The 26342-nt window shown below is 38.7% G+C and overlaps 2 protein-coding genes across 13 annotated transcripts in view; both read left to right on the forward strand.

The window, feature by feature from the left end:
* The first annotated feature begins 151 nt into the window (after positions 1 to 151).
* On the forward strand, positions 152 to 19416 carry LOC122867565 (actin-binding LIM protein 1-like). Of its 6 annotated transcripts, none has more exons than XM_044178518.1 (21): positions 152 to 537; positions 6291 to 6434; positions 8807 to 8990; positions 9082 to 9191; positions 10152 to 10278; positions 10452 to 10545; positions 10845 to 10932; positions 11136 to 11194; positions 11444 to 11500; positions 12308 to 12385; positions 13180 to 13350; positions 14059 to 14088; positions 14238 to 14367; positions 14535 to 14624; positions 15935 to 15982; positions 16339 to 16403; positions 16809 to 16854; positions 16974 to 16981; positions 17247 to 17321; positions 17835 to 17915; positions 18315 to 19416. In XM_044178518.1, the coding sequence occupies exons 1-21, from the start codon at positions 222 to 224 to the stop codon at positions 18426 to 18428; spliced, it is 2115 nt and encodes a 704-aa protein (XP_044034453.1). In that variant the 5' UTR covers positions 152 to 221; the 3' UTR covers positions 18429 to 19416. The 6 variants fall into 6 exon arrangements, with proteins under 6 accessions (XP_044034453.1, XP_044034455.1, XP_044034454.1 ...); XM_044178521.1 differs by lacking the exon at positions 152 to 537 and adding an exon at positions 1832 to 1987; XM_044178519.1 differs by lacking the exon at positions 11444 to 11500 and having other exon boundaries at positions 155 to 537.
* A 1909-nt stretch (positions 19417 to 21325) lies between these two features.
* Positions 21326 to 26342, forward strand: part of si:ch73-103b11.2 (protein outspread) — a 51778-nt gene continuing 46761 nt past the window's right edge. For 5 of the 7 annotated variants that reach the window (XR_006375953.1, XM_044178514.1, XM_044178512.1 and 2 more), the window contains exons 1-2: positions 21326 to 22250; positions 24653 to 24730. Coding sequence is in view for 6 of the 7 variants with exons in the window: in XM_044178514.1 (XP_044034449.1) it covers positions 22131 to 22250; positions 24653 to 24730 (198 nt within the window). In the remaining variant the exon portion in view is untranslated. The remainder of the gene's footprint in view (positions 22251 to 24652; positions 24731 to 26342) is intronic. The other 2 variants (XM_044178513.1, XM_044178516.1) reach the window with 1 other exon arrangement.

A 26342-nucleotide genomic window follows, 5' to 3' on the forward strand; every position in this document is an offset into this window, starting at 1 on the left:
GGAATGGAGGTTAGACGGTTACCTGGTAGAGACTTCCTTGAGCTCAGATCCTCTGTTTACCATGAAGATAAGCACTAAAAATATACCTTAGTTAATCTTCTTAAGAGGTGTGTGGTAGGAGTTAGTCTTTGACTGCCAGACAGACAACGCACACGCTGAGTCAGTCACAAAGTCTTAGAGAGCAACTTAATACCTGACTTTAACAGCTTGAGGTTTGCTTTATGGTTTCTCAATTGGAGTCAATCTGCAGCCTGAACTGTTTGGCTGACAGCCTCGACGGCACAAGGATGTCAGGCCTTCTCAACCTCAGCAGCCTGGGCAAGATCTGCGGCTCCAGTCACAGCAATGAAATGGTCGTTTTGGACCGGGTCAAGAGGAAGAACTCTGTCAGGCGCATGTCAATTATTGAAGATGGTGAAATTGCGGAGGTTCTCTACCTTATTCCCAAACAGTCCATGATGGAGCAGCTGCCTTTCCTCAACCCCAACGACTACATCTTGTGTGAAAAGCTGGCCAGTATACCCGCAGAGATGTCAGGTAATAAATTGTTTACTTCCTTGATATCTTTCAGGTGATAAGTTGTTATATCAATGACTTGTCATTACACTCTATAATTTGGCTGTAAAATGTTTTGTAGATGCTCCATATGACAAAAACATTGATTTCCAACAGGGAACAGGCTGAATAATGATTTTTCTTATATTTCATGAAGAGACAACCTGCAAAATCCTGTATCTTTACCAAACTAATTCTGTGTTGTGATAAAGGCTCTGCTTTGTTTTTCTTTAAAATAATTGTATGTACTAACCAGAAATCAAGCTATTAGACAAAGCATAATATTGCACACAGTAATATTATGTCTGCTAGTCAAATGGCTTTGCTATTCATCACCACAATTCTTAATTTCTGAGCTCAAGTAAATATTGAAGGTTTTTGGTCAGTCAGGCTACATGAGTACTACTGGTGCCCTGACATGTGAGTAATCCATGACTCTGCTGTCACTATCCAGACAAGCTAACTCATCTAGACTTGATTCAACCCTTTGACACTGTCTCAACTAACTCTGCTGCCTCTACACAAACATAAATACTTTGCATTTGCATCCAAAACACAATTTGCCTCTGTTAAATCAAAGTCCATGATGTATTTGGCAGACATGACACACCATTTCCCTCCCTTTTTATAATAAACTGGCACTTTTAGTCACACTTGTGGTCAATATTGTGCTTCATTTATAAGGTTAAATGAGATCAAGGCTGACAACTGAATTGTTGTCATTAAGCATTTAGACTATGCAGACTAAAGATGCATATATGTGTATTAGGACACCACGCACATATATTCAGCTTGCTAGTTCTAAAAAAAGAGGCGTCGCAAAGCGCTAGAAAGTGAGTTCTGAAAGCCAGAAATATCTGCAGCAGGTGATGTAATCACTGAGTCTGTACTGAACAACACTCCCATCATAGATACACAAATATTATTGCAATTTTATTCATAGGAACAGAGCAAATCTGTATTCAATATTTTTAAATACATTGTCAATGAGCTGGTTATTGTAGGTGAATGTCATCAACATATGTGAAGGAATTTAAAACTAATGAAGCTTGACAAGTGTTTTATTTCAAAATAGTACATAACTATATCAGCAAAAAAAAAAAAAAAAAAATCTGGGAAACCAATATGTTTCAGCAATGCATGTCCTAATTGCTTCCAGATTTAAATATTCTCTTGTTCAGCATGGTTGAGGTCATGATTCAGAAGCACAAGAGCACTTAATGCCACTCCTACTGTCCTCTTTGAGAACATACACACACACACACACACACACACACACACACACACACACACACAGACTCCTGCCTTCTGTGCTTTGGACCACCCCCTTCTCCCTTGGACCAGCAGTCCAGTGAGTTCCTCTCCTCACTCTGATCTGCTGCAGTGAGCGCTCTCACAGACCTGTAGAGACCAACTGTCATGAAAGAAAAAGGTAGACATTTTTAAGAGTGTTTCTGCAAGTGTGTGTGTGTGTGTGTGTGTGTTAGAGGATGAGAAAGAAAGTTCTGCTTGTGCGTGTTGTTTTATGTTTGTTTTATCTTTTCATACTTGTTAGCAACTTGTTATCAAGTGAACCGTCAAAAAGTCTCAGAGCTTCGTCCATGATTACATTTTCGTTCAAGAAAACTTTATTACTTCACACATTTGTATATTTAAAATTGTCTATTGTGTTTGTATTTGCAATCTTTTTGGCTTTCTACATCAGGTGGCATTTGATTGTTTTAAAAGTCAAAACAAATCTTTCTCAAGACTTTTCTTAACTGCTCCTGCAAATAGTGTTAGAATATTATTGTGTTATACATTGTGTTATACTGAACAAGTATATCTTGTTTAAACTACATGCTATTTGTAATTTGGTTGGTTGATATTTGGCTATGTAAAAGCTCTGGTATGTGAATTGTGCAAACAAAAGGACATTATTTTATGCTATACTTTTTTATGTTTTTGATCTGTTAAGATTCTCAAACTGTTCCCAAATCTAGAAACTGAATTTGGAGATAAAACTTTGGTTGCCAAGTGGGGAAAAGTGCAAACACAGCTGTTGCAGCTAATCGTAGAGCATCATGGTTGGGTAAGACCAACATGTGATTTTAGCAATACCTCTGAATGTAAGCAGTGTTTCGTTGCAATTATTCTATTTTGTAGCAACTGGGAAAACAATATTCTATTGAGAGTAAAGCACTGTAGTGACTCTTTACTCAGTCAGAGTGAAGTTATTTTCACTTGTACAACAGTAATAAGTGACATCACTCATTTCACTAAACTAGTTTCTGTTGAGATAAAAGCCTCCTGCTGTTCTGATACTGTAGTGCGTCCTCAAGAAACTCCTGAAATTGCTTCATTGAAACTGAGTGGAAGTAGTTTGTTTGAGCTTTTACATTTATTTTACATCTCCCAGTTACTGAGCTTTAAGTAGTGTTAGTAATTCTGAATCAAAGCATGTACACATGCCCTAGTTAGCCTGGGAGCTATTCCAACAGTTATAAAATCCAGTCAGGTGCTTTCCAAATAGGAAATGAGAAGCTATGCAGGATTATTTATAGTGAATGAAAAAGAGCCAGACATTTTCACTGATATTCCATTATGTTCCTGGCAATCTGGGTGTTCCTCCCGGTGTATGATGACCTCCTTGCTGTGAAATTATGTTTTTTTACTAAAATGCCTTGTACCCAGAAAACATTCAAGGCCGCTAAAAGCTCTAACTCTCATTCGTTTACCTCTTCTTCTTTACCATGCCTTAAATTACTAACAATGACACCATCCAATAAACTGGCGTAACTGGCCATTGTGGGTTGTGTGATTAGCTGTCCGTCTCAGGTTTCTCCCCATTTGCTGTCTTTCTAAATCTACCATTTGCTAATACTTGACACGTATCAACTTCACATTCTGGGATCCGAGATCAAGAAAGAGTGGAAGACATTTTGCACTCTTGAAATATTTGCATCTGAGGACTCCATACATCAGTTTTACCATTTACACAAGAGCAAAAACTAGAAGCATACAAATGGTATACTTTACATACAGGATAATACCACACACATACTGTATTGCACTGTATATTGTTTTATTGCATATACATAATACAATATAGTATAGCCTGTTCTTCTCCAGTCAGTCCACAACAAAACAAAACTTTCAAACATTTCTAAACTGTCGCAGTACTTCTCTGCATGTTCCCATGACAAATGGCTTGCATGTATTTGTATTGGCATCACAGCTCTGTCATTAACAAATATCTGAGGCGTTCTAGGACAAAGGCCAGTTTGGCTGCGTTTCCAGTCATTGTTGGCGTGCCATGGCCAAAAGGATGGGTTACATTCCCACTAGGCTTTTGTTAAGTTTGGCAGAAATAACACTTATTTCCGCAAGATTTGTTTCTTTTTTTATCTGATAGCGCAGATTAAAATCACACAATGTCCTTCTACTGCTCTTGTATGGATAGAAATAATCTCAAAATTTCAACATAAAATTTGCAAAGGATGACTGTAATCAAAGCCTTCCCCTCTCAGTATGACCCAAACTGCTTTTTTGCTTGTATGAAAAGTTACAGTAAAATTTGTATTGTTTGTTGCTTGCAAAAATCACATGCCTGTTCTAAAGCTGTAGTTGTTGTTTGCATGTTTATTAGATTTCTCACTTTTTAGACTTCATTACACTGCTCCAGGATGTTAGGTTGTGGATTACTAGTCTTTGTACTGCAAGATGAACACTTTTCCATCACTAATGCAGTCTGCATTACAGCCGCTGGCCTATAGTGCAAGTCTATAATCACCACATCACTGCATAATGTACACACTGGTTTGACTTGTGTCTTCAGAACTTTACAATCAGTTACAGTGAACTTTACATTAACCTTTGGGAAGCATGGTCTCTCAATCTAGTTTGTTACATGCTTGTTACCATAGTGACAAATCTCTCCTGTAGTGGGGCAGAGTTGGGGCCACATACCAATGGTGCTTGACTCAATTTTCTCAGTATTCACGAGGCTGAGTTGGAAAGTTGGGAGTCAGTTGGAAGTGTGTGGAAATCTTTCTGTTTGGACTAAATAAGTTTAGACACAACTCACCCATGTTAGTGCAGCTGAGATTATCTGAGGTTTATTTCCAGTGTAGCTGTTATTTGGTTAATAGGTAAATTTGTTATGACTTCTTCTGTGACCAACTGTATATGAAAAAGGAAAAGATGAAGCTCATGTGTCTGTTTATCTATTTGTATGCTGTGTGTCCGCACACTGTGAGACGGCGCTCTCTCAACGCGCCACATTCTTTCCTCTCTCTCCTCTGCTAATCACATTCAAGACCTTTCAAGTGGGCTGTGATTAGATTGTACAGGCATCCACTGCTTCTGCTGCCATATAAACATGAAAGAGATAGAAGGAGAACAAACGAGGTTGAGCTTTCTTGCTACAGTATGAGACAAGTTGTAGAATACTCTTTACTAATATTGCTGCAAGATCAAACTTTTAAAACTCTCTGTCTGTCTTTGTGAGGTACTCCACAGATTACTGTGTGTACTCTAAGCATATATATGTGTGTTTCTGTGCCAAAGCAAAGCGTGTCTATGCATTACATTCAGTTATGTAAGCACTGACAGGACAATTCTGAAGGACTATTGTCTTGTAATGAACTGCTCAGGCAGAAAAGGATAAACGTTATGGATGAGAGAGACCTTTCCACTGGGAGGACTGTAAATGCAGCTGATCTTGGCTTTACACGATGAACATGTTTTTAGCCATGCTAGCATTATGGCTGTAGGGCTGGATTGCCATGAATTTTTGTACAAACATCATTGATCATTCCCAGTGACTTTGGTGATCCACTGACTTTTGTTTTTGTAGCACAACCAGATCAGTTTTCACTTCTTCAGTGAAATATCTCAGCATCTACTGGATTGGCACAGAATTTTGTACAGACATTTAGCTCCCAGATAATGTAGAGTAATGACTTTGGTGATCCCCCAACATTTCCTCATCTTGACAACTATTGGATGGATTGCCATAACATTTTGTATATATGTTTATGTTCCCCTCAGGATGTAATGTAACAACTTTGGTGATCCCTTCACTTTCCATATAGTCAGCCAGTCAGTATTTGAATTTGTCCAATACTTTGTGACCAAATACCATTCTCATCAGCCTAGTCTGTACTTTGTGTTTATTCCTAATTAACAGATGGTAGCATGCTAACACACACAACTAAGTTTAGTGTGATGTGTAATGTTTAAGTAATGTTTACCATGTTTAACATGGTTAACATGGTAAAAAATTGCTGCTAAACAGCAGCATGTCAGCATTGTCATTGTGAGCATGCTAGCATGCTGATGTTAGCATTTAGCATTAGCTCAAAGCACCACTGTGCCTAAGTACAGCCTCACAGAGCCACTAGTCTTGTTTTTCCACATTTATTGTCACAAACAGACCACTTTGCTAAATCGACCTGAACTTTTAACTTTTCGATTTCCATGATAAAACATTAAAACTGGCAGATATATAGGCCCATAATACCTTCTGGATACAAACATGAGAGTGTAGAAGTTACTTGCAAACAATAGCATGAGGTAACATATGACTGTAACTTCATTAAAGCCAAATAAACTGAGTTTTTTAATGGAATTCTACAAGAGGGAAAAAGGATTATAGTTTAAAGACCAATGTCCCTTAATTTGGCTTTTTCAGGCACTTTAAAATGACATTTTATATGACATGCTGATGTCATTTATTCCACCCTCCCCTGTAGTGCTACATGCTCAGGATAGCTGCCACCAGTGTCCTCCAGCGGGGAAGCGGGACATCCAGTGCTTCAGATGTGGGGAGCCATGCAAGGGAGAGGTGCTGCGAGTCCAGAACAGCCACTTCCACATAAAGTGCTTTACCTGCAAAGGTGAGTACCATCCATATGTTGATGTGAGCAGATACAGGTGCACATGTGGAGTGTCCTGCAATCACGCTTCAGTCAGAATAGACTTATATGTTATCAGGCAAGCTCAATGGTGGACTCCCTGTAGGAGTTCTGTGTCTAAATTTGGTCATTTGGGAAACTTGAAATGAACAGAATTCCTCATGTGCAGTGGAGATGAATTGGTAGCTGTCTTGAACATTTTAGGATAATATTTCTGACTTCTGCTCCAATTCAATTCTTGAAAGGCTGCTCTGTAACGTGAATGTCATCAGAGGCCTAATAAAGCATTCGTCTACTGGCAGTTTTTTATTGAGACTGGACTGTGGTGGGGTTTGATATTAAATTAGGAATTTAAACTCTGAAATTTGTGTTGAGTGAGTGTTGCTTTTCCAGTGTTGACTTAGTTAAATGAAAACAATTTTACATGCAAGCGGTAACCTTATTTTCAGTGGGTCACTTTTAAATTGGGCATAATTTGCTGGTCATTCATTGGTCAAATTCAGTTCATTACAAAATATTCTATATCTACAATGGGCTGTTGTGAGAACCTCCTGGGTTGTGAGACAGTCATTCACCGGAGTTACTCTGTTTGGTGGAAAACATATTTCCTCAGCAGGCTTTTGTCCCCACTAATCAAAACTGACAAGCTTCTCGTGTTGTTGCCCTTTCATCGCGATGTGATGGTGTTTACAGCGCAGAGGAAACAAAGAGACTTTCAGAGCACGGAGGCCTGCAGTATTTTCACAGTGGGAAGACCTGGAGATCGAAGGGGTCTGTGGGCTTCACTGAATCACAATTTGCCTCAAAGTGTTTTGAATGGGAAGAAATCTGAATTAAAATAAGCCATAGGGAATATTACCGAAGATTTGTTGACTACTTTTTATGTTTTAGTGATCCATAAAGTTTTATCAAGTTTAGAATTAGTATAAACGCAGCTAACAATCTAAGGCACTCTTTATGCGTTTATGTACATCATAAGATAAGTAAAGATTCATCTGGTTTTCATTAAAGTTATTTGTATATCATTTCTATGAAACAATCTGTGGGATCAGAGGAATGAAGACACATGTTTTTGCCTGTTTTATTCAGAAATATAGATGTTTTTAAATAAAACCCATGTACATTGTGAGTGAGTTGCAGTAGTAGGACAGGAATAGAGCAGCATAAATCTGTCCTTGGCATCTCAGCGCACTCTGTTGTGGCACGTTAAGAGGGACAGTGTTGGAAATGGATTGGGGGTATCACATGGCTCCGAACAAGCTGAGGGAAAACACTACATCTCTGTCAGTAACTTGTCACTGGGCTTATCAGCAAACACACACACACACACACACACACACACACACACACACACACACACACAAATGCAAGCAAACACATAAACATGCCAGAAACTCTGGCAGAATCATAAGGTCAGATAGCCCAAATAGCATTACCTCATCCCTTTGATAGATTACGTAGTTGCTAACAGCCTGAAAAAGGTAACAGTTTAAACTGTAAATTCATAGTTACTGACCAAAATACAAAACAAATAAAAAATCTGTTTCTAAAAATGTATACAGGAGAATAAAGAAAACCAAAAAAAATAAATAAATGTAAGGCAAAAGGCAAAGAAAAAGATGGATTTTAGAATCAGTTCTGGCTATTATAGAGTCAAAAGATTAGTCAGTACAAATAAGGCAACTTGTATTTAGTGTAAAACAGATATGAGAGCAGGGTTGTTGAATGAGGCAGCAGAACAGCCGTGTGATACCTACGTTTTGAAAAATCTTTTTAGAGCAGAATGGAAATGTTTAAGTGAAGTTTAGTAAATTGCCATGTGTTTGTTTTGTTAAAGCTGCATTAATTGAGATCTTTGGCTTCTTGGCCAGGAACAAGCTGAAAACACAACACACATATTATCACCTTATAAAGTTACGATAAACAAATTTAACCAAATGTGGTCAAGTCTCCACCAACTCAACTCTCTTAAGCTGCTAAGCATTTAGCATCTCCTCACCAGCTGTATTAGCTCACTAGCTGGTGGCTAACATTGTCTGTCTGCCAGGCATAGTGTACAGTGGGTCTATGAGAGCTGTTTTGATGAAAACAGCTACGACTGAAAACTAGGTTGATGAGTGGAGTCATGGGCCAGAAAACCAAAACAATGCACTGAAAGAAACTAAAAGTCGCCATAGAACTGCAGAGTTGGGTGACAATTCCGTATGGGTTCATCACTACAAGTGACACCTATCACATTACACATAGTGCATTGATCCAAACATAATGTAAAAGTATTGATTATTGCAGCTTTAATGTTTTCCGTTATCAAACTGTGTCATCTCTTTCTCCCCTGTGTGTGTGTGTGTTTGCAGTATGTGGCTGTGACTTGGCTCAGAGTGGCTTCTTCATGAAGAATGGTGACTACCTCTGCCCGCTGGACTTCCAGAGGCTTCACGGCACGCTCTGCAACAGCTGTGGGGAATTTGTGGAGGGAGAGGTGGTCACAGTCTTGGGGAAGAACTACCACCCAGCCTGCTTTGTGTGCAGCATTTGCAAGTATTTGAGAGTTTTTGTTATGCAAACACGTCTGTAACTAATTCTTCAAAGAATGGTGTGGTATACTTCTGTCTCTTTCTGTGTCTCTCAGACAGCACTTTCCTGCTGGGGATTGTGTCACCTTCAGTGGAAAAGACTGCCTCTGTCAGCACTGTATTCGGCCCGTGTCTCCTACTCCTAACAACATCAGCTATCCCAGTAGTAAGTGCATTTTTGTAGATTACTCTCCAAGCAAGGACATTTGATCCAATGTTAATATAAAAAAATATGTATTAATGAAGCTTTAAAGTAGATCAAAGAATTTGATCCCATGCAGACATAATCAGACAGTGGATTACGCACTGAGCATTGGCCAGCTGCGGCTCCTATGTCTGCCTGTTTATTTAGTTTATCCAGTGCTTAAGAGTCATTCAAGGTCAGTACCACATCTGTCAGCCACCTTCATCATAGGGAGAGCAAATCTTTACACTTCTCTGGAGGTGACGCATCTGATTATACATGTGTATTTAGAGTCCTCGTGTCATTTTTGAACATCCACGAGAGATCTGCATGTCGTCCGGACAAAGACACAAACTCTGCAGGACCTGACAACCATCGTGTTCAACTTTCATCCAGAAGATTACTTGTAATGTCTGGAGAGTCCTCCTCACGTCCAAACTCTGTCACCTTTATCAGGAATACAGGCGAAACAGTTTCCCTAATCCCAGTCTAAGCTCCTCCTGGTGCACTGGATGTCTTTTTACCTTACAAATTTGGTCATCCTCCTGGAGTCCTGCCAGTGATAATGACTCAGTACAGACGAAGAGATACAGCAGAACTCAACTCTCCTCCTCAACATGACCTTATCCCACTAACAACTATAGATAGAACAGGGGCCAATAGAGGATCCAGACTCACAAAGCCTCTGGATTAAGAGGATCTTTCGTAGGACTGTACAGAAAATCTGCAGGAAACAGCACAGCTACTCAAATAGTTCCATAATGTCAGATTTAAGTTTTCAGTTTATACATGTACAGTATATCCAGAAACAATCAATAAGAACGGAGGTACTGGAACTTATGTATCACCATGAATTAAAAAACGTAACTTAAAAAAAGGCAAGAGCCTGTTGGGATGTCCAGTGTTTACTCTTAATGAATATGTATGTGTGTGTGTTTTCAGACTGCTCTGGCTGTGGTAGAGACATCAAGAATGGCCAGGCTCTTTTAGCCCTGGGTGGCCAGTGGCACCTGGGCTGCTTCAAGTGTAAAGCCTGCAGGAAAGTGCTGAGTGGAGAATATATCAGCAAGTAAATACAAATCTTTCATTCATACCTTCTCTTATTCATGATTCTTTCTCCACCTCCCCTCAATTGAGTGTATCTTTCCTAACAAGAAAGGTTAGAATAAATAATGTTAGCATCCATCACAACTAATACGCAGATAAGAACATGTGTTAATATTAAGTGTCTTTATCTTTCAGGGATGGTGTTCCCTATTGTGAGCGGGACTACCAGATTCACTTTGGGGTACAATGTGAAGCATGTCAGAAGTTTATCACAGGAAAAGTCCTAGAGGTGAGAAATGTTTACTCTCAGTGAAGATAAAGCTCCTGATTTTATCTATATTTTGTGACATTCCTTTTCTCAAAAGTCCTTTTTTTCTCAAGGGCTATTAATATGACTTGACCTGAACAGTATATAAATAAACTAGAAACTTTTTCAGTCTTCTGTCTGTGAGTGGAAATGTGCTAGCTTGCCGGTCTCCACATCCAAAAAGGTTGAGAACACCTGGCCTACAGTATTATATGTTCATTTTTCTCCTTGGTAATAAGGCCTAACCCTGATACTTTTGCCCTTCTTATTATCTGCTACAGGCAGGGGACAAACATTATCACCCCACCTGTGCAAGATGCAGCCGATGTGACAAAATGTTCACAGAAGGTGAAGAAATGTATCTGCAAGGTCAGTTTGAGAAAGTAACTATATGGATATACATGGATCCATGGTGAGGATATGGATTTGGGCTTGGATGAATGCATACATTGAAAGTGTTTGAATACAACTGTTTTCTGTTCAAACTGTGTGTAAACTGTGCATTTCTTTTGCCATTGTGTCGTTTTTTTTGCCATAATGTCTGCAGTGGGTAACTGTCCCTGCCTTCACAGGATCAACAGTTTGGCATCCAGACTGCAGAGACAGCAGGAGAACTGAGGACAGTTACATGGTAAGATCTATGTCATGCAATTTAATATGTGTTAGAGGCAGTATTCTGGCACATGCAAATACAGATTTGTAACAAGGCATGACATGACACAATATTATATATATATAACTACTCAAAATAAGCGGTTAATATCCAGTTGGTGTAATTGCTGTTACAGGGAGGATGTGAGTGTGATATCTGTGTAAATTGCTGTCCTACATATGATTACCTCAACACTGTCATTCCATTACACATTCTCTTCCTTCCCAGGTCAGCAGACCAAAAACTCCTTGTCTTGATTTCTTTTTCCCCTCACGTGCACTGAAGGTTAATATTGTGAGCGGGCCTGCCTGCCGTTTGCACTGATGGTTTTCTAGAGTGAGCGGGCTGTAATCTCACGTCTTGAGATTAACCGCACTCGCTTGTTTCACGTGCTACATGAACTCTTTGCTCACCAGGCTGGCCAATTAGATCTTGCGTGCTAATTCAAGGAAGCAAAAAGAAGACATTTTTGATACATAAAATAAGATTCCTTCTTATAATTTTTGCTCTGAAGAATACTTTAGAGGAGCTTTTAATTTGCAAAGCACATGCACAGTATGTATTAAGTGCAATAATTATTACAGTTTATACATAACCTTTTAAAAACAAGTTAGCCGTAGCATATGACATTTCAGTGCTGACCGTGCTGCATGCTTGGCTGTGTTATTTTCCTGTCATCTACTACTACCTGCACAATTTAATATACACCGATGTGTTCTTTTACTATTAAGTATTACAGTTTTTTCCTTACTTGATGTAAGTACTAAGCAAAATAAAAGTCTGGCTGATATCATTGTTAGGTAACAAAAAATAGGTAGAAAACAGTGTTTTTTTCTTGAACTAATTACAATACGGAACACTGCACATAAACTGCATGATGCCAGGCCCATACTGCACACTGCTGCATTATGAGTCCTAGTGATTGCGTTTACCCACATGAGACCAGATGTGAGGACCAAGTTGTGTGTGTGGTTGAAGAGACATTGAGAGAAAACAATGGAAGCTGTCTACCCACACCTGAGCTGAAGCAGAAAGTGATGTTTCTAAGCATCCTATGAGTCAAACTAACACAGCAGTTTTTTTCCTCCTTAGCCCACTAGATCCTCATCCGAAAGCTCCTGTTCCAGGCCGGGCTCATGCACTCCAGGGAGTCCTGGTCGGACTATCTGCGTAAGTTCTGGCGACAACATCTGCTTAACATCTTCGGTGAATTGTGAGCCGTGGGTTGATTTACATTTCATTTATCCTTTATTTATACAGGGGAGCCGCATGGACAAAGTGTCTCTCTTGCAAGATGTTTCCTTTTGACAATGAAGATGAACATTTAGGAAAATAGCCAATGTGAAAAACATTAGCCTTAAAATCAATTGCATTTTTTCTTTGAAAGCATTTGATCGGAACCAGTTTCATCTTGCTTGTGAGAGAAAAATGGGATTTCAATTGTGGTTGAATGATGAAGTTGAAGTTGATGAAATTTTCTCAATTTCATTATTAATATGCTAATATAAAATCAGCTACATATTGAACAGGAATTTAGATAATCAATTTGAATGTGTTGGCAATTCAGATTGTATTTTATAAAAACAACCCGGTGCTTTCAGTGTCCTTTTGTTTCCTCCACCCAGTCTCTTATGATCCATACCCTGTTGGTTTATTGTGTGGAATAAACTTTACCCCCATCAAACACCTCAAAATATGAGCCAAAAACTATTTACCTTTTTTATACTTGAAAGCCTGAGAAATAATTTTAGTGAAACAGAAACAGATCACAGATTATCGTGTTAATCTGTTCACTTCATGTGCCAAACTCACACCATCGCGGTGTTGTGGGATTAAAGTTTCATTCCTCCATGAAGTGATGTATTAAGCAACCTTTGACCTTTCACCTGACCTAACCCATAGTGTCTGCTCATTCTATCTTCCATCCTCTGTGTCCTCCCCTCTCCTCCCTGTCCTGGTCCCAGGCAAAAGTAGATAATGAGATCATTGATTACCGAGAATTAGCAGCAATTCCCAGAGTCAAGGCTATATATGATATAGAGCATCCTGATATGATGTCTTATAAGTCTGTGAACGACAACTCTTCTGCTTTGGACAACAAAGGCAACAGACAGAACAGGCAAATCCCTACAGAGGTAACTTCATTCAATGCTCCAAGATATATCCAGTGACATGTTTGTGTGTCATTGTTTTGGTGTTTTTTCTTGGTTTGATTTATGAGACAAACCAAGTGAGGCCTTGTTTTGTTGCTCTGATATTTGACTGTGTTTGGCCCAAAATGCAAAGACATTTACTGTGACAAATGGACAGGTGTGTCTTTAAGTGTGTTTTGGAGCAATAGTGCTTCCAGATCCATATCTAGGGCAGGTATGCAGGATACTTACTCTCTACTTACATTTTGCATTTTTAAGAATTTGGCTTATGCAACTTACAATATATTCAGTCAATTGAAAAAAAACAAGAGTGGTTAGTTGCTATTTACTCTCATTGAGCATTCATTAATAATCTGTGCCAGGCTACCTGAAACTGACGTAGAATAATTTACCTTCATAATCAAATCCTTTTGTTTCCTACCTTTCATATGTCTCTCTTCATGTGAAAACCTCATAACTCCAAGTTTGGTGGTTTTTCAAATTCAGCTGAAGGATTACAGAGTTACGAGTATTAAACGTGTTCCTCTTATAAAACATTTTAAAAGATGCACAGTGGTTAGGATAAGATCAAGGTTGTTTTTCTTCATGTCAGACACATTTGGAGATACAAGGTTTTCACCTGAAGTGACTACAGTGTATGTTGTGTTTCTTTAATACATTAATTTTTCTTCTTCTATCTTTGTGATTTAGTCACCAGGAAACGTGTTTGAAACCACAGAGGTAAATATATGTTTTATTAACTTAGTTAAGGTAGAAATACTGTGACATCAGGTCACATACAGTATGTACCAGACCCCCATTACAATCATACGTAAGCAACACAAATTAGTTTGATTTGTTGTGCATTTTTCTGTCTTTCTTCTTTTAAGGAGAGTTTTGAAGTGCGAAAGTATATACCAAAATCTACAAGCCACAGATCTTTTGGAGTTCATGCAATGTTAAATCGTCATAGCTACACTCCAACTCTGTCCAGATCGCCACGACACTTCCACCGGCCAGGTGAGAGGATTGCTCATAAGTAAAATTGATCTCAATCTTCTTATCAGCTTTGTAAAGATAGTAACCCCCCTCTGCTCACGTTTTCTCAGTTTTACCGCCTTTCCTTTTCTCCTCTACCTCCACAACTCTTCCACCTCCTTCCACTTCTTTCGTGGAATAATAAGCAGGGTTGAAGCTTTCTCCCTCTTTATTCTCTGGCAACACTGACACCTTCCCCACTTCCCCTTTATGTCACCACTTACTCCCTCACACCAAAGGTGAGTGCAATAAGAATTTCTACAACACCCAACTAACTAAAAACAAACTGGTTTAAGGTTTAGGGGTCAGAGTTGGAATTTAAAAGGATGGCACAGAGATGTGATTCACTGTATTCTTAGAAACACTGAGCCATCTAGTGGTCAAAGTTCAGAGAGACTGTCAGTCGCCCACATAGACTCTTTTCATATCATAGTTTACTGTAGGAGACAGCACAGCAGTTTGTGCCCCCAACAGAAAAAACACACTATGTACCAGCTAGCTGCGTCCTTCAGATAATCCTCTGATCTTTTCCTTTCTTTTTTCATTTTGCATATTTTACCTAACTGTATTTTTTCTTTTCTTTTTCTTTTCTCTTGACACCTCACCCACCGCTCACTAAATTCTTTTACTGAAAAAAATAAAATCCTTGATGTAAATCTATATCAAAGTAGGTATTTATAAAACTGGTTTGATTGATTAAATAAGTAAATATTCCTGTGCCTGTTCCCAATTTAACTCACACACTCTTCTAAGCCTATTTATAGCAGTGCTGTGATTTTTTAAAACCTGTTTAATCGTGTGTGTGGATGAGATATGACAAGCTTTGACCTGTAATCGCTGGCATTTGTTTTTGATGTGAACTGCAAATCACTCACAACCCACTAACAACCTGCACGGCCTTGATTTCTGTATACAGGAGTGAGTGATGCGAGCGAATCGAATTAATCGATTAGAAACATTAGATTGTTGAAATGATCATTTCTGAAACTCAATTACATGAAATTAAACTGTATTTAAGAAAACGCTTACTACACTTGCTTTTCTGTAAATGTAAATGTGTTGTGCGCTCATAATGGCATCAACATTTTGCAGTGCTGGCCTGCTTTTTTTTTTAAAGGCTACAGTACAAATGTGATGTAAAGGTCACCACAATTATTGTATGTGTGTTGAACCTTTACCACACTTTGTGCTTAAAAAATAATTATCTTTAAATCCACTTATTGAGTAAGTAAACTGTACAGATGCTCTATTATACTATCAGTTGATTCTGGTCCCAGTCTTTACACTGTTTGGCTTTTTGTCAGAGAAAATGGAGTAATTCTGTCCTCTTAACCAAAAAAAATAAATGAAAAAACTGTGATGTTGCTTTCTACTCCATGATGTCAAATTTTAATGCATTTTTTAAAATCAAAACCAGTGTGTTAAGTTACTCCATGTGAATATTTTAAAACATTCAAAAGGAAAATTTGTGATGTATTATATATTATTTTGAATTCTACTGGGTAATATTTCAGAATGAATAATCTGCTGCATTCTGTTCTATCTGCAGACGAAGGCTTCAACATGTACAGGAGGCCTCCAATTTATAAACAGCAAGGTACAATATGACCTTTTCATCTTCAAGTAACCTTTTGAAGTTCATATTAATGCTGCTGAAGCAATTAAACATTACTTACTATACATCATTTATATGAGATATACTGTCAAATATACACACTGCAGTCAGATTAGCAAAAATGAACAGTAAAAACGTAAATGTCAACCTTAAACTTATATAAAAATAAAGCAGTACTGAGAAGTCAGTTTTACAGAAGAATTAGCAAAAGGCTAATAAAAGAACCTGTCAAGGTATAGTTTACTCAGTAAGTCTGATCTAATTTGGGCAAAGAGCCGAGTCTGACTGTAAGTCGTCTCTTGATGAGCTAATCTATCTGCTGTTTCGCTTTCACATAGATCCAAATTCCTCTACATCCCAAACATCCTCTTTGCCTGGATATGGTCGCAATGGCCTCAATCCGGTAAGAGCAACATGACTGATACCTAATTCTCTCTTTAGCATTATTGTATAAGGCTATTAAGTGACATTCCTTTGATTCGGTAGGCTTTAATGCAAATGTACATCCTTTTGAAGTTGAACTGAATCAAAAACATGGAGTTCAGCCAGCTTCCCGGATTGTTTATATTTTACTTTGTATTGAGATTATGACACAGCTCCACACTGCAAAATAGTGACAAGTCGCATGCTTTTTATTGCTTCATGTTTTTTATTGGGTAGCTCTAGAAACAAACTTTGTCCAACTTACAACACTTAATGAATAGAATTAATGACCCTAAACTACGCAGATAACTGAGTTGCTCTGTCTTTTTGGTATTGATTCCGGGGGGGAAAAAAATCAGTTTTAATGTGTTTTTGTCTCATTAAGCCACGGTCAGCTGATTTCTCCCATTGCAATGGCGACAGATTCAGAGGTAAGTGTGTACACATCTTTATTATCTATCATGGAAATCACTACAATATTAACTCAGTGGATAATTCTTTAGAAATTAATTTGTCTTGCTTGTTCTTTACCTTTTCCCCTGCCTTTCAGACTTTAAGGTATGTGAGAAGAACTGAGCTCTATGTGATCTTGAACCCCCGGTCATGCTTCCTTTCCCTGTTTCCAAAGGACTGACCTCACCTTACTGTTTGCATGTTTATATGTCTGCATATGTGTGTGTGTGTGTGTGTGTATTGCACATATTACGTAACTGACACTTTAACCACACTTTTTATAAATATACTTTACCATTTGGCTTTCACTTTGAAGTGACTAATCCCTCCATGACATTTTCCCATTGCATGTGTTTGCTTCATTCTGTAGCTCATCCATGACGGTCAACATCCATTAGCCAAAATGGGTAGAGGAGTGTCTATGCCTAACTTGTTGGAACCAAAAGCAAGTATTATTTCTATATTCATGTTTTTGCCACCATTTAATTCTCTGCCAAAGTGTGTTTACTAGTGGAGAGTTTTCACTGCAAAGGCTGGTCATGTTCTGTACCTTTAAAAGATTGCATGCAGGAATAACATTATTACATACAAATAATACTTCAGTCCAGTCCAGTCGAGTTTAGGATAGACTTAAAACACAAGCTTGCTAGTTTAATAACTTTAGGATAGTGCCGAGGTTTCAAGGACAACTTCATTATCATCCTGCCTTTATAAACAGTATATGTGGAAATACACTGAGTCTTTTGAAAAGGCTAATAGAAGCAGGATCTTGACAGTGTTTTTTCCCCTGAAGGCTGAAGCACTATCCGTGATAACTGTGCAGTGTTATACAAGATGCATACATGGTACATGATGTTCTAACTCCATCTCGTATTTCAGTAGCTTATAGCGTAAGTGTACAAAACATTGTGTTTAGGTGTAGCATGTGTGATTCTCAACCAGTCTTTGTTATGTCAAGGTCTACCCATATGAAATGCTCACAGTAGCAAATAGAGGACGAGTGAAGCTTCCCAAGGATGTTGACAGAACAAGACTCGAGGTACAGTCACATGTGAGAAAAGCATTATTACAACGTGACACTTCTTTTTTTACATGACTGAACAGACTGCTTTGCATTATTTTTGTCTGTACTTGAAAACCAGCAATGAAAAGAAAAACCATTGCACCATACACTCCCCAAAAGGGCACGAGTTAAAGCGCAAAACGTGTTATAAAATAGACTAAAACGTATTTGGAGCAGGATGTAAATTCCTTGACAGTGGCATCACATGTTGCTGCTGAAAGGTTTTCCTTGAAAACACGATGAGGACATATTTTGTTTCAGACGGACCTACAGTATGAGTTTTATTTTAGAATAAGAAATGCACAAAGCAGATGAACTGTGCAGCTTTTCCCACAGTAACTTTATTTTTGTATTCTTTCCTGCTTTCTTTTGCAGCGGCACCTATCGCCAGATTCATTTTTTGAGATCTTTGGCATGGAGATTCAAGAATTTGACACACTTCCACTGTGGAAACGTAATGACATGAAGAGGAATGCAAATCTATTCTAAATGCTGCCTGATGCATGTTTTAACTCATTGTTAATATGCAGTATATGTCGAGTTCTGATGACCCTTTATATTTATTTCTTTACACAAAAATTTTACATTTTTTGCCTAAGAACTGGATAAATTACATGTTTTCGGGGACACAATATTGTGTTTCCCACTTAGTTTTTTAGGCTATTGTAATGAATGAAGTTTAAATGTATTAATACCTCAAAGCAGATATGAACATGAGAACTCAATTTAGCCATAGTCTTAGCTTCAGTAATAGCCATTATTATTTTGTCTTTCCTAAATCAGCCCTGTCCCCCCAGGGATTACGTTCATATTGGACGATTCAGATGTATACAATTTATATCTATTCATCATAAATGCAACAGGTAGTGTGGCATTTTTATAGCATGCTGAAAAGTGAAAAGTGAGACTCTTAAGCAAGGGCCTAAAAGCAACATAAAGGCTTTGCATAATACAGCTAAAGCCTCACTGAAACATTTTCATTGGTGTAGTGTAGTGTAGTGTAGTGTAGTCACTGGTTGCCTTCTAAAAATTGAAGTATTATTGATTTTAGAACACAGAGTTTGTGGTTAGGGTATTTATGTTGTTTAAAGTCAGAGACATTCATATCTAAAATGGCTGTGAAGCTGGTTAAAGTTAGTCCTAATTATAAGCCTTTTGTAGATCATTATTATTACCCTTTCTGAATAATACTTCCCATGATACCTAATGTATGGTACAGTGATGGGATACATAATCTTCATCAATTACTATGTGATATTATAGTTTTGTTACTCAGTTGATACTCAGTTACACAAATGTTAAAGCACAAAACTGGAAAGAGTCACTAAATTATCACTGAAATGTGCTTTATTGGACTGTTAAAGGAATAATTAAGATGATCTGACACTGACTTAGCTGTGATAAACATCACTGTATATGTTACCGTGACACTGTTGTTCCAGCACACCACCTCAATAAAATCTTCCACTTCTTAAAAGTTGAGTAAATTAATGTCTATTTATTGATGGAATGAATGAGGTTGTGTATGTACGATGAAGTATCTGTTTTGAGGCCATATTTTTCTGCATAATTTCAGTTTTTTTGGTGCATCTCCCAGGAGATCCTCAACTTCAAAGAACCTGCCCACTGATGACAGACATTCTTGATCTGGTTTTCTTTACTCTGCATATACCTTCAGGATTACTACTCACTCTGTACAGTGTACATTTCTTTAGCATGCAAATTTCAGTCAGAATCAGTAATGAAGACATTGTTAGAAATATCGTCTCGACTATGAAGTAGCTGAAATTCTAATTACTACCCGGCTTTCCTGTCTTCCTGTCAAAATCAAGAGACAGTCTGCCCAGCTTGAGATAAACTGCTTTATGGAGGAATGCAAGCAAGAGTACCAAAGTACAACAGTGTTTCCACACTCACCTGCTACAGTAATTCTAAAACTCTCCCATGACTTTTAATAATGCCTTGCTAAATTTCCATGACTATTTTAATAGTGTAATAAGATGAGCTACCTATTGTTATGTAATAATGTAGTAATTAGATTTTCTAATGTGAGTCTACAAGTTAAGTTTTGATAAGACAACAGGTGGTGTACTAGTACACTGCAAAGCATGACAACATTTTCATTACGAGGCAATATTATGCAACACTTAATATTTTCACTCATAAAACCAGCAGCACAGTGGAACAATTGCAAAATCCCCTGCTATCTCTAACTCATACATTCCCATTTGATTTGGCTCTAAGCCTAAACCCAACATACTTGTACAACATGTTTTTTTCTTTTTCCATCTCTAAACTTGACCCAATCTTGGATCCGGCCATTGGAAATTTAAGACCAACAGATGGTGCTCTGGAGCCTGGAATGAAAACACCACTTCAGGATTGCTTTACATGTTTAAAATTAACATTTGCCATACTTAGTTTGAGCTTGCATTTGAGCAGTATATTTGAGACTGTCTTTTTCTTTACTTGTATCTATCACAATGCTGTGCAGTAGTAGTAGTAGTAGTAGTGTAAAAATAGCCTCCATCTCGGTCCCTTCCTTTGTAGCTTACTATAACAGGCCCAATAACAAGACAGATAGGATAATGTAAGCCAATTAAATCATCATAAAATGTATTACATTCATGCTTTGCTTCTGTTGTTATCAAATCTATTAAGTTTATTAATTCTATTAAAGTGTAATTTCCAAGAGTATGATGTGTTTCGTGTCAAGTTATGTGTAGTATATACACATCTGTGATATAAGATGAAATTGCTCTTGTGGGCTTTTTTTGTCACTTTAATAGTGGAAGATTTCTGTGTAGTACTGTGTGCATTTTATGGCTTTAGACTTTTGCATGCACACACTTCATGAAAGGTAAAATAATCAAGGTGTTATCTTGTTTAGAAGTTATATACCAAGTAAAGCCTCAATTATCTTGTAGCATGTTCATCTGAGGTAACACTTGTTGTTAGTTTTGACTGTTAAGCACCCAATTTTTCAACACTGGAAAAAAAAGGAAAAGGTTTTCTTTTCTTCTTTGCTTTCCTGTCCTGTTGTTGTGGATTTTGAAGATTAGCACACCACACAAAAAAAACAAAAATATCAGCTAAATAAATAACCTCTAGGCTACTAATAACGACGGTAACCTGAATAAATGTATCCCACAGTCTGTCTTTTCAGTTTGAAATAAAAAATATTAGCTCAGGCTAACATTAATAACATAACAGTTTCACATAGAAGTCAGTTTTTGTTATCATGGGCTCTTTAAAGCCCACCTAGCTTGAACGAAAGTATTGGAGATTTTTAAGGATTTCTATTGGACAGTTAAAGACACTGCCCCAGTTGTGGGCGTGTCAATATATGTGATTGGTCGATGTTGCTGTCACTCACCACTCCAGTCTCTCCTGAGCACCTCCCCATCCCTCCACGGACTGGATGTGCGGCCCAAACGAGGATTTTCACGAAAACATCCACCGCAGACTGCGTACCAGCGCCAACCAGAAGGCTGCAACGACGAACTGGACCCGACGCTATGGATCCAGAGGCATGACAGCAGAGTCGGTGGCATTTTTAAAGTTGGATAACAGTGTTTATCCTTGAAGAGAGACGTTAGAAGCGTTTAACAGACTTAACGGCAATGAATGCGCTATCACTTGTTAACTAGAAAGACACAGAGAGAGAGAGAGGGGCCAAAGTGGACTCCCTCCCTCGGTCGAGCTCGTTCCGCCCGATGGAGGCTGACGGGACTTTTGCATTAAGCTCGAGGCCCGGAATGTCACCTGTGAAACGTCGACATTTCGTAGGAGCACGTAATTAAGGAAAAAGACAGTGCACACCTGTCTGCGCTTTCGACGACTCATTTGACAACTTCTTAGTAAACGTGTATAGAAAAACAAAAGTTAGCAGGTCAACGTTAGCTGCGGGAGGCGACTCCTCGCGCAAGATGACTATCATAGATATCACTTAACGAGAGGTTATTCACCGCCTCATGTAACCTAGGACAGGTGAACAGCGCACTATTAACTTAACTTTAACGGACTTCTTTCTTCTGATGGGTTTGTACTAGAAAGTTGTCATGTGATATTTCGCCATCAGCAAGTTGACTCTAACCCATTTGGCTGCGAGAATTGAGCAGTTTTTTTGTTTTTCAAACAAGGATTTTTATTTTTTTTTTTACTCAAGTGTCGCCCTTTTCCCCATCAACCATGTCATTCAAAGACAATCCTTGTCGGAAATTTCAAGCCAACATTTTCAACAAAAGTAAATGTCAGAACTGCTTTAAGCCCAGAGAATCGCATTTGCTGAACGACGAAGACTTAAATCAGGTGAACAAATGCTTCTTTAAACATTGGCTATTTCATACTTGTGATATTGTCTATGTAACTTATATCTTTTATCTTCCCGTTTGATGTGCACATTTCAAACGGCGTGTCATGTCAATAGACCATGAAGTGCAAAGGTTAGGTTAATTGGACACAATTACTTTCCAGCCCAAGGGCGCATATTGACCTTAATTCATGCAGATATAGACCTCCACCCTGCTCTATGCCTTCCAGCACAGTAGCCTACTATGAACTGCTTTTGTTGAATCATTTGAGTTAGTTATTTTTGTGAAATCTTTTTTTAAAAGTTGTGCCATCCTTTTGGCATTTTGCCTTATTCTTTGCCACACTGTTGTCAACTTTATACCCAAATTAACCAACAGTCACTCCTAAAAGCACTAGGGATGGGAGACTGGGAGGCTGCCAAAATCACATTGTTGTTTTCCAATAATTTAAAAACCACAAATAGAGATATTCCACTAACACTCCCTGCTGGGCTGTGTTGTTGATATTGGCAGGTTGTGAATGGTGAGATCAGGTCACAATGAACTCTGTTAACCTAGATCATGATCCTTCCTTTTGGTAAGCTGTTTAACGGGACAGGTTAAGAGTCACTGGTGTCCAGGTTGACAGTTTATATGACTGACAGTGATGCTTCTTCAGTTGGTAATGTCTTCAACATGGCTGGGTGAGGACAAACATTGAGCTAACCCATTTTCCTGTAATGTCCTCCATCATGACCAATTGCTTCTCTGTTGGAATGGAAATAGTCTTGAGGTTATTTCTCAGTGGAATTTCTCACCCACTGCCTATCAACCTTATCCTTTGACTGCACCCAGTGAAAGGTTATCATCTGTTGTCAGTGACTAAAGACCACAGAATAGGCTGTTCATGTTGTTCATTGTTTCAAAGTCCTACTAAAAGAAGATACTGAAGGCCTGGGAATCTCATTCTGTGCATTTTTTCATCCAGAACTTTTGTCATTCCTTTTGCTGCCCACCAACTCACCACACAAAGGCCCACACTAATGGTGCAGTATTACATAGTCATTTATGATGGGGGGAAATAAGAGGTTGGGGGCCGTGGCGAAATGAACACATACAAACACACTCAAATGACTACGTTTTAACCACTGAACCACTGAAGGGCAAAAAATGACCTAGATTCATCTCATCTACTTCTCTCTCTCTCTGGAGGACTTGCCATTCGGGCTGCTGTCAGGTCATGTGAGGAGAGATGGGATATTTTTCTAAACCATGCTCAGTGTTCCTCTTTGAGCTTGAGGCTAATTTTTCACAGACAAGAAGGAAGCTAGTGTCCCAGTATTAGTGTGATTCCCTCTCAACACTTATTGAACTGCCCTTTCCCTCTGTCCCTTTATCAAGTAACTTATCTGTAAGGTGCTATTCCTGTGTGCTGTCACCTCTCACGTTTTTCAGAAGTTGGATGTTGTTTCAAACTTTTGACTGTCCACGCGTAAATGAATACGGATGTATGATAGAAATTTCCCCATATGTCATTTTGTTTACAGAGTCACTCAGCTGAGAAATATGCTGTTCTTCCTGTAATCAAAGTATGGCGGACTAAACTTTTCATGGGATGAAGTTATGACTGTAATCAAAACCACTGATAAAGGGACATAGAGGTGCCTGGTGGCTGTAAATGTCAGGGCTTTTCGACTTATAGGCTACTTTTCCATAGACTTGGGAGTGCTGTTGAATTATATAAGGTACTTAATTAGTTAAGCTCTTTATGTGTAGGTAAGATTTGAGTGTAAACATATTTAGTAAAATTTGTGCTCCTGTACACACAAACCTGCAGTGGTTATGCAGGTTTTTTTGGCCCAGCAAACAAATGTTGACAACTAGTATGGCTAGAATTGAAGTTCGTACCAGAACTATTTAAGAAAGACTGCCAGGCCAACTTGCATTTCTCAGTACAAGTTTGAATGGCAAATCTGTATCCACATAAGCTCTCAGGCTCTGTACCACTTCTCTCTCCTGTTTCTCATCCACTGTTTTTCTTGCTAACTTCTGCCTCTTGCTGCCCCCTCCACCCACCAGTCCACCCACTTAGAGGATCAGAGGGAAAATCATGTGTGTTAGCCTTTCCATTTTTTCCAGGGCAGCATGGTGTTCTGGGATACAGCCAGCTGGAGAGTGTAGCCTGCAGTCAACTAAAGGCAGCTAGTGACTAATACACACCTTCCTGAAGTTAAACTAAAATGTGTGTCAGTGTAATCCTGATATTGGGTCACAATTTGTAGCCTAAACTAGGGACTAGCCTCCAGTTATATCTATATCTCAGTGAATTAAACTGTGCATAATTGAACTGTTGATCAATATGTTAATTTGCCTGTTTTAGTTTTTGCTTTCAGCACTGTAATTGTGTTTTCTCCTCACTAGGCAAAACCTATATATGGAGGATGGTTGCTGCTGGCACCAGAGGGAACAAATTTTGACAATCCCTTACACAGATCTCGGGTAAGTGGCTCCTTTGCTGGACTTTGCAGGGGCATAGTTTTGTCTCTTCACCTTTTTTTGACTTCCTTTTAATAGAGGAATATTTGGTGGGGCTTCATGAAAACAAACTGGTATTCTTTAAAGGGAGCAACTTTATTTGTCCCATTATCCGTAGCTTCTGCTCATGCCAAGAGTTAATAGGTGCCATACTTAGGATTTTGTATTAAACAGCTTTGAGTATGAGATGGGTAAAGTTTAGTATATTAGGGCAGCTCCAAGGGTGCCGGGTAAGTTGAAAAAGGCAATTGGCTCACCTAGCCTTTAATTTTGTTATCCATTCTGGCATTCATTTGACATCTGAAAACAGGAGGTCTGGCTATTGTGGCTCATGTCGCTGTTTCATGGATTCAGCAGCTTCCTGTGGGAGGCTTGGCCCTCTATCAGAAGAAGCCTCATTCTCAGGCAATAATGAGCCTAATATTGACTTTATTTCATGAATCCTGCTCCCCTAGCATCATGTAATAGGAGCCTTGCTCTGTTGCGCCGCGTCCTTTATCAGCTCCCAGATTATACGGTGGTGGTGCATCCCAAAGAGGGGTAGGGAGAATGTGGGGGAGGAGAAGGAAAAGTCCCAGTTCTCACAGCCACACTGATGGCTTCCATATGGGTTTTGGGAAAAGCCCCTCTGGATCCTTCAACTTAACTACTTGCTACATTTTGACATAATCACTGATGTGTTATGCCTATTCTTATGATCAGCTTTTCACTGTGGGGATATAATTGGTGGCCTGTACGTAGTGCTGAGGTGAGCAGGTTGGTCAGGTTTTGACTGACCAACAAGCAAATAACAGAGAAAAAGAGCTGACATGTTGGATGAGTCATGTTTTAGGACCACTTTGGTCTGACGATTATGGGTCTGTGGCTCTATTCTGTCCATCAGTAACACTGCATAATTGCCCTGTAAGCCACATATGTCACCTTTTTAATGGCATCTTTTAATGGATGTGACTCCAATGTCCCTTTAACATCACATGTGAAGCTTATCAGTACCTCTATTGAGACCTTCCAATGCCTTTTAGGTTACAATCACCTCTCAATATTTCATGGATTGGGCTCACTTGGAAGCGGAGCCCAGGATATTTAACACTGAGACAAAACGGTGCATGAAGATAAGAGGGGGGCAGTGAAGAACTCATCAAGCCAATGAGGAAAGAGATCAATAGAAACAGTCACCGTATCATTTGCACAAATATCGTCAGAAATACTATTCTAACCAAGAGATAAAATGACTTCATCTTGTGATAAATTTGACCTTGTAGTTTCAGAAATATGATAGGCTTCATCTTCCTCAATATGCTGGGGTCCATTAACATTGTGCACTTAATGTGTTTCCAGCAAATACTGACGTGATACTGTCTATCAGTTCAAGGTTGTGTGCATTTAACATGTATATCCTGTAAGACAGATCTGGGCATGGTTAATGTTATCAGAAGTGTAATATTGTGTACCGCTGTGAAAGTGTTTACCTATGTAGTTTTTGTTGTCATTGTACCCGCATTTTTTTTTCCTCTGTGTTTTTTTTATCTCACACATTTATGAAGAAAAACAAACTGAAAACTGGATGATTGACTTT

This window comes from Siniperca chuatsi, linkage group LG20 (assembly GCF_020085105.1).
Source record: "Siniperca chuatsi isolate FFG_IHB_CAS linkage group LG20, ASM2008510v1, whole genome shotgun sequence".
NCBI classification, from domain to species: domain Eukaryota; kingdom Metazoa; phylum Chordata; class Actinopteri; order Centrarchiformes; family Sinipercidae; genus Siniperca; species Siniperca chuatsi.